Here is a 12,326-nt window from a genome sequence, read left to right on the forward strand (position 1 = left end):
CACCTGTGGGGACCGATCAGTGGCTTCAATATAAGCGAAATTTCAATATATCCGATTTCAATATAACCGTTATTTTAATGCAAAGAATATGAGAGGCAAAAACTGGGGGTTTATTTCTATTTCAAAATAAGCGGAATTTCAAAATAAGCGAGTTCAATATAAGTGGAGTAAGCTGTATATTAATTTCAGGTTCACTAATTGTAAACAAAAGAGTCAAGTAACATTGTCCTAAAGTCATCAACATAAAATGTTGAATGGTTCAGGTTGATACTACAAACCTGTATCCCAGCTGTTTACAGACAATCTGTGACTCTATATTGTGATCCCAGTTATATTCACACACAGTAGAGAAAAGTCCATTGTTCTCTGATATTTCAAGTCGTCCGTAGGAAGGATTCATACCTCCCACCAGACGAACCACTCCACTGGTACCATTCCCCACCCCTACAAAGTCAAGAAATGGACACAATGCTTCACACATGGATACAAGATATCCAAAACTTTTTCTTCATTATTTTACAGACTTACACCTCTATAATCACCAATCTTAATAAAATTCCAGCAGTTCAAAATTCTCTAACAAATTTAGAGACAACTTTCACACTTATTTTTAATACAACATACATATGCAGATATGTTTTTAAAAAAAAATAATTTTCTCTCTTATTTTTAGTCATACCACTTCTCAACTCTATTAAATCAAGTACAATTTCTAAACAAAATACAAATGATGAAATATTTCATAAAATTTTCAGTAACTAATTACAGAGAAAATTATTTATCTTTGAAAATACAACATTCATAGAAAAGAAAACTGAATAAAGAGTTAAAGCAAGGAGCAAATTTTCTTTGCCTTCCCTTTTTCCCCTTGTAATACTATCAATATAAAAGAATAAAAGCTTACTTTCATCAGATGAATCTCCACAATCTGCAACACCATCCATTGTCAGGTAGCGTGGAATGCATAATCCTGTATCCCTGCATTCAAATTCATCAGTGCGACATGCTGCAAAAACATAAAATATGTTAAACATACCAGATTACGTATTTTATGAAAAATCCTGTGATATACATGAATGCCATTAGTAAATTGATGTCCACATTGTAAAACTTTTTTTATATGTATCTACTGGCATATCATATATTTTTTTGAAATACTATAAATGTAATATATTTAGCATGTACAAAATTTGGCAGAAAAAGATTTTAAAACAAATCAGCATAGATTTGATTTAGCGCATCCGATATCTCGATGTTCTTATTCATGTATCAATGTTTAAGACATTTAGAAATGTACTTGAATTAGCCTAAGTATCTTTCCACCAAAAAGAATACACAGCCACATGTAATACGTTTTACAGTATATCATTTTCTACAGAGCTGTGATAGCAAGAAAAATTGTAATATTGTCCCAGTATTAAGCGTCTGACTTTTATGTTGCATTAAACCTACTCCAAAAACAAGAGGCCCATGGGCCACATTGCTCACCTGAGCACTAAGGGTAGGAAAAAGAAGAAAATGGCTTTTTATTGTAAAGTTTAAATCCAAAAGTAGTCCCATGACCAATCATGGATTTGCTATTTTTTAGAAAATGATTTTTAAAGAATTTTTCTATATACAGTAGAGACTCGCTATTACGGTGACGGTTTTATACGATAGAACGCTTATTACGTTGTAAATTCAAAGCACAAAACCATTTCTTAACAAAACTATACAAAAAAGAACCGTTTATTACGTTGTCCAAAAACGCCAGGTCTAAGTATTACGATGTAAAAATTCTGTCAAAATTTTTTTCACTCCGTGTTTATTCAGTGTTGATTGCTGGTAGACACTTAATGAGACACTAAATAAACATTGGAACACCTGTGCTTTGAGAGAGTGTTAACTTACAGGGCAGTTAGGTGATTAGTGACGCTTGATTGCACCCACCTGGACTGTTTCAGCGAGCCCAGCAGATTTGGAGACGTGCCAAAGCCATTGTTCAACAATTAAAGTTAACTCATAAATCTAGCTTCTTTATCTATCACTGTAATTTTTTAAAAATTCTTTTATTCTTTATTTCATACTTAGTTTAATAAATTAATTAAATAAATAAAAGGTAACATTTAATATTATGCATATAATTATATGCTGTACACAGGTACACATGTGTAATTTCGTTTGCAAATAAACTGCGTGAATTAACAGCTTGGGTATCAAACATCATTAGGACAAAATTTGAACTCCTCTACAAACGTTTTAACAGCTTGGATAGTGGCTAGGACTACCTCTCAGTTGTCAGCAGAAATACAAATAGATAATTGCTGAACTGCTAATTGACCTCTGTTCAGTAATTTTAAAAAAATATTTTGACAGATTGCTTGTCTATTTACTTTGACCTTTTTATTTGAATAAAAAAAAATGTTGCTGTTTATTTAGAAATGACTTTTTATTGAATACAAAGAGAATAAAATAATCAGAATTTTGGTTGTTGTTTATAAAGAAATGACTATGACTATGAAGACATTGAAATTTTCACGAACGCATTATCTGGACAGAAACGAAAGTGAAAGTATATGTAGCAGAAAATGGCGGCAATTAAAAGAAGATTGTCGAAGTTTCTATTAAAAAATATGCTCTATGCTTATACTATGATGGAAAAAGAAGAAATAACATCTTGAAAATAAGTTTTAAAGATAAGTTATCAATGAATTAAGTGTATATAGCATATTGGTTAAGAATTTGAGCATAAAAAGGAGATAGAAGGATAAAAATACACCCCTTTATACAATCACACGTTTTCCAAACGACGTTTTACTGGATTTTATTGGGAACTTTTATTACGTTGCCCTCGGTATTACGATATTTTACCGTAACAAAGTGATCATCGTAATAACGGGGTTCTACTGTATATCTTTAAAAACTTTGGTCGGCCATTTTGGCCCCACCCTACCCCTGGGGGTCATGATTTCATTTTGAACAAATTTGAATCTACACTACTTGAGCATGCTTCCATATAAATATGATGATTATGGCTTTGTCATTCTTGAGAAGAAGATGTTTAAAGAATTTTCCTATATATTTCTATGTAAAACTTTCGTCGGCCATTGTGGCCCCGCCCTACCCCCGGGGGTCATGATTTGAACGAACTTGAATCTACACTACCTGAACATGCTTCCACATAAATATGATGAATTATGGCTTTGTCATTCTTGAGAAGAAGATGTTTAAAGAATTTTCCTATATATTTCTATGTAAAAGTTTGAATCCCCATTGTGGCCCCGCCCTACCCCCGGGGGTCATGATTTGAACAAATTTGAATCTACACTACCTGAGGATGTCTCCCCATAAGTTTCATCTTTACTGGCACAGTGGTTCTTGAGAAGAAGATTTTTAAAATATGCCACCAAATTTTCATTAATTCCCAATTATCTCCCCTTAAATGAGGGCCTGGCCCTTCATTTGAACAAACTTAAATCCCCTTCACCCAAGGATACTTTGTGGCAAGTTTGGTTGAAATTGGCCCAGCGGTTCTTGAGAAGAAGTCGAAAATGTGAAAAGTTTACAGACAGACGGACGCCGGACAAAATGTGATCAGAAAAGCTCATTTAAGCCTTCGGCTCAGGTGAGCTAACAATAACTTATTCACTCATCTGAAAAATGTAGGTCAGATCCAGCATCTGAAGCAATTTCAGTAATTGTTATGTATTAGTCCAGTAAGGGAAAATAGATATTTGGGTATTGACCTGCTCCATAAACTTAGCTGCTTCAAAAATTTACACCTAGTCATCCCTATTGAATACATTGGCTTAAATGCATTTAGGGCTTTCGTAAGAAAACTCAATGGAGTTACTGCCAAAAGATTCTCAATAAACAGAGCCCCTTACCTTCCTGGGGACAGGACTCCCCCTCTGTATACTGGACATCATCAATAGCCACAACACCAGGCTGGTCAAAGTACGAATCAGCATAGGCCTCAAACTCCACATAGATCCTACCTCCCTTCACTGGAATCTGACCTTTAACCCACTGATCTCGCTTCACTCTCACTCCATCACGCACGAAGCGTAGCGTGCTGGTGCCATTTATGATGACGTACACACTGAGCTGGGCTGATGGCCCTCCCTCCATGTTGTAATAAAATGACAAGCATCCATCATCTAAAACTTCTACAGGGCTAGTGGCGTTAGCCACATACCCATCCTCACTGCTGAAGTATATGTAGTGCCCTATTGCAGACAAACATAGATTGTTCTGATGAATAATATAAAACTTTAAGGTTTTCATAATTTTTTAAAAATTAAATAAAGGTTAAAAATAAAACATGATTTAATGAACATTTAATGAACAAATTACACCACATTGAACATTTCTTTGTCTAATTCATGTAAACCAAGATAAACTCTAGTTTCTATTTTACCTTGTAGGGTGCCAGTTGTGTGGTCCTGGTTGGGGAGATAGAAATAATTGCCTTGTCTGCGAGTAAACCTCGTTCCTACTGAGTATCCACACCAGTTGTTACTCTCAAAGTCACAGGTTATGTTGAAAGCTGTAAAAATTTACATACTTCTATATGGATTGTTCAGAATTTGCATAAAAAGAGATCATTCTTTGTTCTAATAAATGTTTGTCATTCTTGAATTTGACAGATTTCTCTCAGAGGCCAAAAAAAAAAAAAAATAAGGACAACTGCAGAAAACTGCCATGATACATTATGTGTTACTTACGACACCCAATCTCATCTTCTCCAGAGACACAGTCCACTTTCCGATCGCACTTAAGTGAATTAGGAAGACAGGTTGTGGTGCCGCAGGCAAACATCTCAGGAGGACAAACTACAATAAAACATGTATAGAAATATTATGTACACACATATAATCTGTCATTCGCTAAACAACTAATTTAGAGTTTAATTAAACTAGTTTGAGACTTGATCACAGTGGATGATTATATTTTCTAATACAGGTGACTCTCGATGGCTCGAACTCCGATCTCTCGAAGTTCTCAATCTCTCAAAGTGAACCTCCGGTCCCGTTTTTTCCCTCTATATAATTAAGCAAATATACTCCTGATCTCTCGAACTTCTATCTCTCGAAGTTCTCTATCTCTCGAACCAAAATCTTGGTCCCGTTACACTTATTTCATTGAATTTTACTCTCTATCTCTCGAAGTTTTGATTGCGCGTTTATACACTCCAATCAAGCGTAAAATTGATGCAGTCTGGAGTTACCTTGAAACAATGAAAGCCTTGGGCTGGCATTGAGGTGTCAATTGGGTGTTTACATAGATGACACTACACCTGTGGGTCGTCGGTGTTTTGATATAATTAATTGGTTATTAATTACAGGGTAGATTATAAACAAATTCGTAACTTATTTCAAATTGAAACTTAGATGATAATTTTTAGAAATTTAATTTATAGATGTTCGTTTCAGTAAGTTCCGATAGACTATGAACTTTTATTATGATTAAATAGAGTCTTAATAATTCCAGCATGGCAAATATTGCACAAGAAAATTCCTTTCTCAAGGACTGAATACCGATTAAGAAAAATCTGGTGAACACCATTGAAGGTCCTGATCAAGCCGCGGAATAGCCAAACCAACAATTGCTATTCGGTTTCATGTAACCATGAAATAGGAACAAATAAATACTGAAACTTTAGAAATTCGTTTTATTTATACTGAAACTTTAGAAATTCGTTTTATTTATTCGAAATACAATCATTGTTGTTGATATCATGTTAATTACCTGTCAAATACGATTGAAAACGTGCAATGACTTTATTTACATATACTTCTGGTATCTATAAAAATAGAACTTCGGTGATCGGAACTGAAAATTCCGGATTTTTTTACTTTCTATCTCTCGAACCCCTCGATCTCTCGAACTTTTCTTGCGGTCCCTTGAACTTTGAGATATCTCGAGTCACCTGTATACATAATAATCATATAGCAAGATTTTGAAATTTAAGTAAATGCCAAGAATTTCATTTTCAAATGGCTTTGTAAAATTATCATTCAGTATTTAAAGCTGGACCATACCAATAGGCAGACAAGCGCCTGCTGTGATTGACACATCATCCAACCCTGCGTATTTATTTTCATACGTATATGTTCCTGGCCAGTAAAATTGTAAGGTCAATATTCCAGCTTCCACTAGTATCTACAATATCAAGACAAAGTTACTGATGCTAAAAATCATAGCACATTATGAAATCACTAATTTTCGTTGGGGTTTAATTTTCATTCCTTTCAAGGTACGGAGAGTCCCATGAATTTATGTCCACTGCGAAATGTAAAATTTCAAATGTATTACTATTTTTCATTCTCAAACCTCGAAATCAAATCCCAACTAACCAATATTTTCCCTTTATACCTCGAAAATTTAACCCCACAAAAATATGTGATTTTACAGTATATGCCAATTTGAAATTAATTTTGAAAATTATAGCCAGCCAATAAGACCAAAATTTCTTTGATACCTGGTATGGTCTCCATATTGTGCTTTCACTGATGGCAGTTAGAAGATATTGTGAGTAATTTCCCACCCATAAGTTTCTGTTTCCAAATGTGTAGAACTTGAGACAAGAATCGACTGTAATGTTTTCTGTGGGAGCATTTAGACGAACAGGCGTTGTGTAACTGGTCTGGAATCCCAAGAAATAACCTGCAAGAGAGAGCTTCATCATAAAAAAATATCAACAAATGACGTACTAATTTTTTTTCTATTCATGGGGGGGGGGTGTTGGTGTTTATACAATTCTAAATATTCTCAGATTAATTGGGTTTGGTGAAAAGATTCAAGATATTACAACTTAAAGCCCAATATTCCATGCCAGCACAATGATACTTGGTCAGTAAGCTAGCTGAAATAACTAATTTGTTTTGCCAAAGATCAAGCATTATTTTTTTCTATACATATTTTTTTTTACATTCTTTTTTTTTTTTAATTTGTTGTCCATCTCTGCAAATTGCTTTTGACTCATTATTTCATTTACTGATTTCAATGTTACAACATCAGACCAACGTTGTTATCTTACACTTGAGACCAAGGAAAACTTCAAGATATCCAAGGATATGAGATTTTAAGGGTACTATCGATGCCCCTACATGCCAACTTTCCAGATAACCATGGGCCACACCCTCACTTGAGTAACTTTGGCACTGCTGTTCTTCACCAGGTTTCCCCCTTGTTATATCTATTGTGGCCCGTCCTACCCCAGAGTCACAATGAGAACAATTTAGAACCTTTACTTCATTAGGATGCATCCATAAGTTTCTGAATCAGCATTTTTGGCCCAATGGTTCTTGTGAAGAAGATTTTTAAAGATATATTTCAATGTAAAACTTTCATTCCCTATGGTGGCCTGCCTTACCCCCTGGGGTCATGATTTGACCAATTTAGAATTTAGACTAGCACAGAATGTTTCCATCTAAGTTTCAGCTTTTTTAGCGAGATGGTTCCTGAGAAGATTTTTCAATGACTCCTCTCTATTTTTGTCTTTTCTTGCTTATCTTCCCTTGTAACGGGACTTGGCCCTTTACCTAAACAATTTAACCCCTTGTCTCCCCCATCAACCAAGGATGCTTTGTATCAACTTTGGTTAAAATGGGCCAGGTGGATCTTGAAAAGAAGTTGAAAATGTGAAAAGTTTACAGGTGGATGGATGACGACCAAGGGTTGATCAGAAAAGCTCACCCGAGCTTTTCGCTCAGGCAGCTAAAACACCTTTCAATGATAAAAATCAGAAAGATTTCTCATACCTAGTGAACTGCCGTTTCTAGAAGTGTGTTTAGTGTGGTCAGTAATAATCTCTCCATTCACACTCAGCGTCCTTAACCAGTAGACTGGGGTTGACGAAGAACCGTTGACATAGCCACAGTGGTAGGAATCATCAAAGTCACATGATACACTCCGTGCTTAAACAGATAAAGTCACATGATACACTCTGTGCTAAAACAGATAAAATCATATGATACACTGTGGTAAAACGGATAAAATCACGATACAATCTGTGCTAAAATAAATAAAATCATGATACAAGCCATGCTAAACAAATTAAGTCACATGATACACTCCATACTAATCAATCATATATACTTACAACATAGAAGTGTTTCATCTTCTTCGTTTTGACACTGAGGAATTTTGTCACACACATAATCATATGAAATACATTGGTCTGAGCAGGAGAACAAATTAGAAGGACACTCTAAAACCAGAAATAACAGAGATTTGCGAAATTCGATATTCAAGTTATTTAAGTTAAACAGGAGTAAAATATAAAAGAATAAATATTTTAGCAACTACTGTAGATCACTTAATTTTCGTGACACCTTATTTTCGCGAGATAGTCATCGACTCTTTATAAGAGAGAAAAAATTTTCACGAATTGTGGTCTTTGCTTTATATAATCTTAAGGAATTCTATTATACGCGAGAATGAAAATAAAGTTCTCGCGAATAAAAAGTTATTTACAGTAGCAAATTTAGCAATTTTGTCTTATAAGTGGGCATAAAATATTGTTTTACAGTTAATAAATTTAAAAGGCTTTTAGGGATAATTCTATTTTCTTGGACTGTAGTAGATATGATTAAATTATTAACAGCATTCAGTTTAACCTTTGCAATACCATGATGATGGTTGTTAAACATTTCCTTCTATAAAATAACAAGTTCAATGCAATGGAAAGCTTCTAAACTCTATCTCAGACAAGATAAATATTTATTTTCCAAACCTAGTGGAGGGCAATCTCCACTGAGTACTGTCACATTATCAACAGCTACAAAGCTCCCATCTTCTGCTTCACCCAGGAAAGCTAAGCGGAAATTCCTGGAGGGGAGATCAAACTGAAACTGTCCGTTGTACCAGAAGCCGTCAGTGACCCTGGACCGGTTCCACATGTTTCTTTTTGTGCCTTGTTCTGTTTCCTCCAACAGCTGGATGGACAGGAGGGATCTGTTGGTTCCTCCATGGTGAGCAAAGTATTCAAAGTGAACACAACCCGTGCCCCCGGGGTGAGACAAGCTCGGGGACAACATGATGGAGGAGTTAGAGGAACTCATAATGTAGCTTCCTGTCAAATTATACAAACAGAGACATGGTATATACATGTTTTATACAGTATTTAAAACAGATTACAAGTTAGGAGGCAAGATGGAAACTTGTTCAATATCACAATTTCTTTTAGTTTTGCTTGATTAACATAAGTATAGAGTATGTTTATGATGATATTGTAAATGAACTGCAATTACTTTCAGCTTAATCTCAAACACTAGTTAGGAAATGATCCATTATAAATGCAACTTTAATGTTTTATATAAGATGTGAGTAGTATTTGTTACATGAACATATATTTATTGAGGTACATCACCGTTGGATCAACAACATAGAGACAATGTTATTACCCTTTAGCTGACTATAAACTACAGTTGACTACTAACAACATCCATTCCATTACCTGTCTTACTAGTTGAGGAGGCTGGGTAGCTGGTGTTTGTATAGTTAACCCTTGTCCAGTGGGCAACGCTCTGATTCAGGTAGCCACAGAGGAAATCATCCTCAAAATCACAACTTACTGATGTATCTATAGAACAAAATATTTATTAACTCAATTCTTTTTAAGATGTCTTTGAGGTCATATTTGAATTATTTTTTTAAAAAAAACTTTTTTTTCTTTTTAATTTGATGTTGGCTATGATTAATGATGAAGATACAACAGAAACAAATAATATACATACAGAGTTTGACACACTAAACTCATTGATATATTATAATGTTTAACAGAATATAAACTAGTACATGTAATTATATATATCCAAATACCTGAACAAGCAGCACTCATTATCACAATATCATCTAATGCCATGTCAGATTTATGTCCAGTGCCTTTCTGGGCAACAAAATACAGTTCAAATTGGGAAGAAACTGGGATAGTGACACATCCCTGTCAAAAAAATGTTAGAAATTTCTATTTCCATTCCAGTAAAACATTGTTAATCTCAGAGTCATGCAGGACCTATTTTTGTCTTAAGTATATGCATTCCGTTCAGAAAACACCAATTTTTTTCATTATTATACATCAAAATACATCTTTGGTTTCAAATTAGGTTCGATAAATATTTGATATTTTTTCCTACATATTTTCTCTTTTGAAAATAAGAAATCTTATTATCAACCATTCCACTTTTCTACATGTAGAAACCTTTACCTTGTGCCAGTACTGCCACTGATTGCTGGCTTTGGACCACAGCTGGTTTAGTACACCTGTACCGATATCTCGGCTCCAGACTGCAAGTTCCCCTGTCTGGTCCCCATACATGTGGTACTTAAACTGTAAACTGGAGGTCTGAGTTGTCTGTAGGGGCGGGAACCAGAGAAAACTTTGGTCTCCAGGCATTCCATCAGAGGCCTCCACAAATAGGTAATGACCTAGTCAAACATTTAGAAGAAACTCATTTCTACTTCATTGTATTTATATAATCAAAATTTCCTTTAAAGATGTTCAAGTGACCTCTATAATTTAAATTTTAGAAGAAACTCATTTCTACTTCACTGTATTTATTTAATCAAAATTTCCTTTAAAGATGTTCAAGTGACCTCTATAATTTAAATTTCCTAATCTATACAAAAATCAAAAGCTATGAGAACTTTCCTCCTACCTGCTGGATTACCGTTTCCGTCAGTAAATGGTCCGGTGTTAGAGGAGGGAGTTTCACCTGAGCCCCTGGCCCACTGGAACTTAGATCCCTCGGTGCAGTTTGACTGGTACCGACACAAGTCTGGATTTTCTACATCACACATTAAATCCACTAATGGGTCTGAAAAACATCAATCACTTGTCAACGTTCATCTGGTATATCAACTGTATAAATGTGTACACACATGTACATTTGGCACTTATCAGATCATTTTTTGGTCCTCACATATTTTGACAATTTTACACTTGAACTATATTGGGCATATATCCCATTACATATTTTTTGCACTTAAAATTACACTTTATCAGTGCCCTTTGTCAGCTATTTGTTAAATGATTGCGTATTTCTTTGAAATAAATTATATTTTTCAACAAACAATAATAAAAAATCAAAAGCCTGAAAGGCTTCAATGGCGTCGAACAAGAAAAACAATTTCAAAAGATCTGCAGATAGGTCAAGTAAGTGACTCCGGTAACATAATAATAAAATTAAAAAAAAAATAGTCAACACAAATACAGTATAGGGCCTGATAGCCTTGTGTCCTGATCCGAATGAGTCAGGGTTCGAATTGACCAGACATCGTCAGAAATGTCCATCCTCTATATCAATCTAATTTCTTTTCAGTCAATCGAAGAATACTGGCATATCGTCGGTTGTTCGGATAAAATTGGATTGAAGATCGTAAAAGTAAAGCTAAGATTAAATAATTCAATCTTTATAGTCTTGTTGCATTCGTGTTTATTTTGTAATTATTTTACCGTATTTAAGATTGTTTGTATGTACAGTAATCGGTCCCAAAATGTGATTCATGTCATTCGACGCACCCTCTCTGTAGAAATTCAACCGCAACAACCATAACGTTTTTCTTGCGTAAAAATTCAACATAATATCGTTGTTTTTAGTAGAATTAATTGAAGATACAATTGATTTAATTTTATATTCAAGCTATTACTCATTGTAAACGTTTTAAAAGAAATTGGTTTACAGCTGTTGTTATTTTCTATTGCGGATGCATCCACTGACACGTGCGGTCGCGTAAACCTGACTGATCGCTAGATGACGATCGGGCAAGCCCGACGCCATAAAAAAACACACACAAAATCATCCTTAACATTGATTCTTGATTTTTACTTTTAGACATATATATCCTGGCATAACTCAGAAAATGAGTTTTCTTTTTTTGTGACAACACATTTTTGTTGTGTTAAATTTAAGAAAAACTTACAAGGACAGGACCCTTCCTCTGCCATCACATGGTCAATTCCAAATGTAGCATTACATCCTAAGCCCTGATACGCAGTAAAAGAGACAGATACGTTGTTATTATTGCCCTGTATGTCTACACATGCCAGGTACCAGTGTGTTCCCTGATTACCAGCCTTTGAGAAGACTTTGTGGGGGGTGGGGCTGGAGTCTGAGTTCATGTATACATTCAGGACCCCTATATCAGATCCACTCAGGAGGTAGTAAAACGTCACATGCATGTTTGATGTGGTCTGAAACCTTGGTGTAGAGAGGCTTGCCGTGGCACCTTCCCGGACAGGCATGGAGTTCACACAACTCTGTGTGTACATGTAGTGTCCTGAAAATGAATTAAAACAACATTCACCAGAGTGCTCAGTCATCATTGAATTCAATGTTATA

General features: G+C 35.0%; 1 protein-coding gene across 1 annotated transcript in view; it reads right to left on the bottom strand.

Moving 5' to 3' along the window:
* LOC134245112 (MAM and LDL-receptor class A domain-containing protein 2-like) overlaps positions 1 to 12,326 on the bottom strand; it is a 169,439-nt gene that overhangs the window by 19,576 nt on the left and 137,537 nt on the right. The window contains exons 73-87 of the mRNA XM_062727371.1: positions 11,908 to 12,264; positions 10,644 to 10,802; positions 10,193 to 10,413; positions 9,808 to 9,928; positions 9,443 to 9,568; positions 8,720 to 9,058; positions 8,087 to 8,194; positions 7,746 to 7,901; positions 6,464 to 6,648; positions 6,024 to 6,144; positions 4,707 to 4,814; positions 4,400 to 4,528; positions 3,867 to 4,208; positions 905 to 1,006; positions 279 to 444 (exon numbers count right to left, since the gene is read on the bottom strand). Of these exons, the coding sequence (XP_062583355.1) occupies positions 279 to 444; positions 905 to 1,006; positions 3,867 to 4,208; positions 4,400 to 4,528; positions 4,707 to 4,814; positions 6,024 to 6,144; positions 6,464 to 6,648; positions 7,746 to 7,901; positions 8,087 to 8,194; positions 8,720 to 9,058; positions 9,443 to 9,568; positions 9,808 to 9,928; positions 10,193 to 10,413; positions 10,644 to 10,802; positions 11,908 to 12,264 (2,740 nt within the window). The remainder of the gene's footprint in view (positions 1 to 278; positions 445 to 904; positions 1,007 to 3,866; positions 4,209 to 4,399; positions 4,529 to 4,706; positions 4,815 to 6,023; positions 6,145 to 6,463; positions 6,649 to 7,745; positions 7,902 to 8,086; positions 8,195 to 8,719; positions 9,059 to 9,442; positions 9,569 to 9,807; positions 9,929 to 10,192; positions 10,414 to 10,643; positions 10,803 to 11,907; positions 12,265 to 12,326) is intronic.

Source organism: Saccostrea cucullata, unplaced genomic scaffold (genome assembly GCF_032062105.1).
Source record: "Saccostrea cucullata isolate Sc308-1 unplaced genomic scaffold, CSIRO_AGI_Scuc_v1 ctg53, whole genome shotgun sequence".
In the NCBI taxonomy this organism is placed as follows: domain Eukaryota; kingdom Metazoa; phylum Mollusca; class Bivalvia; order Ostreida; family Ostreidae; genus Saccostrea; species Saccostrea cuccullata.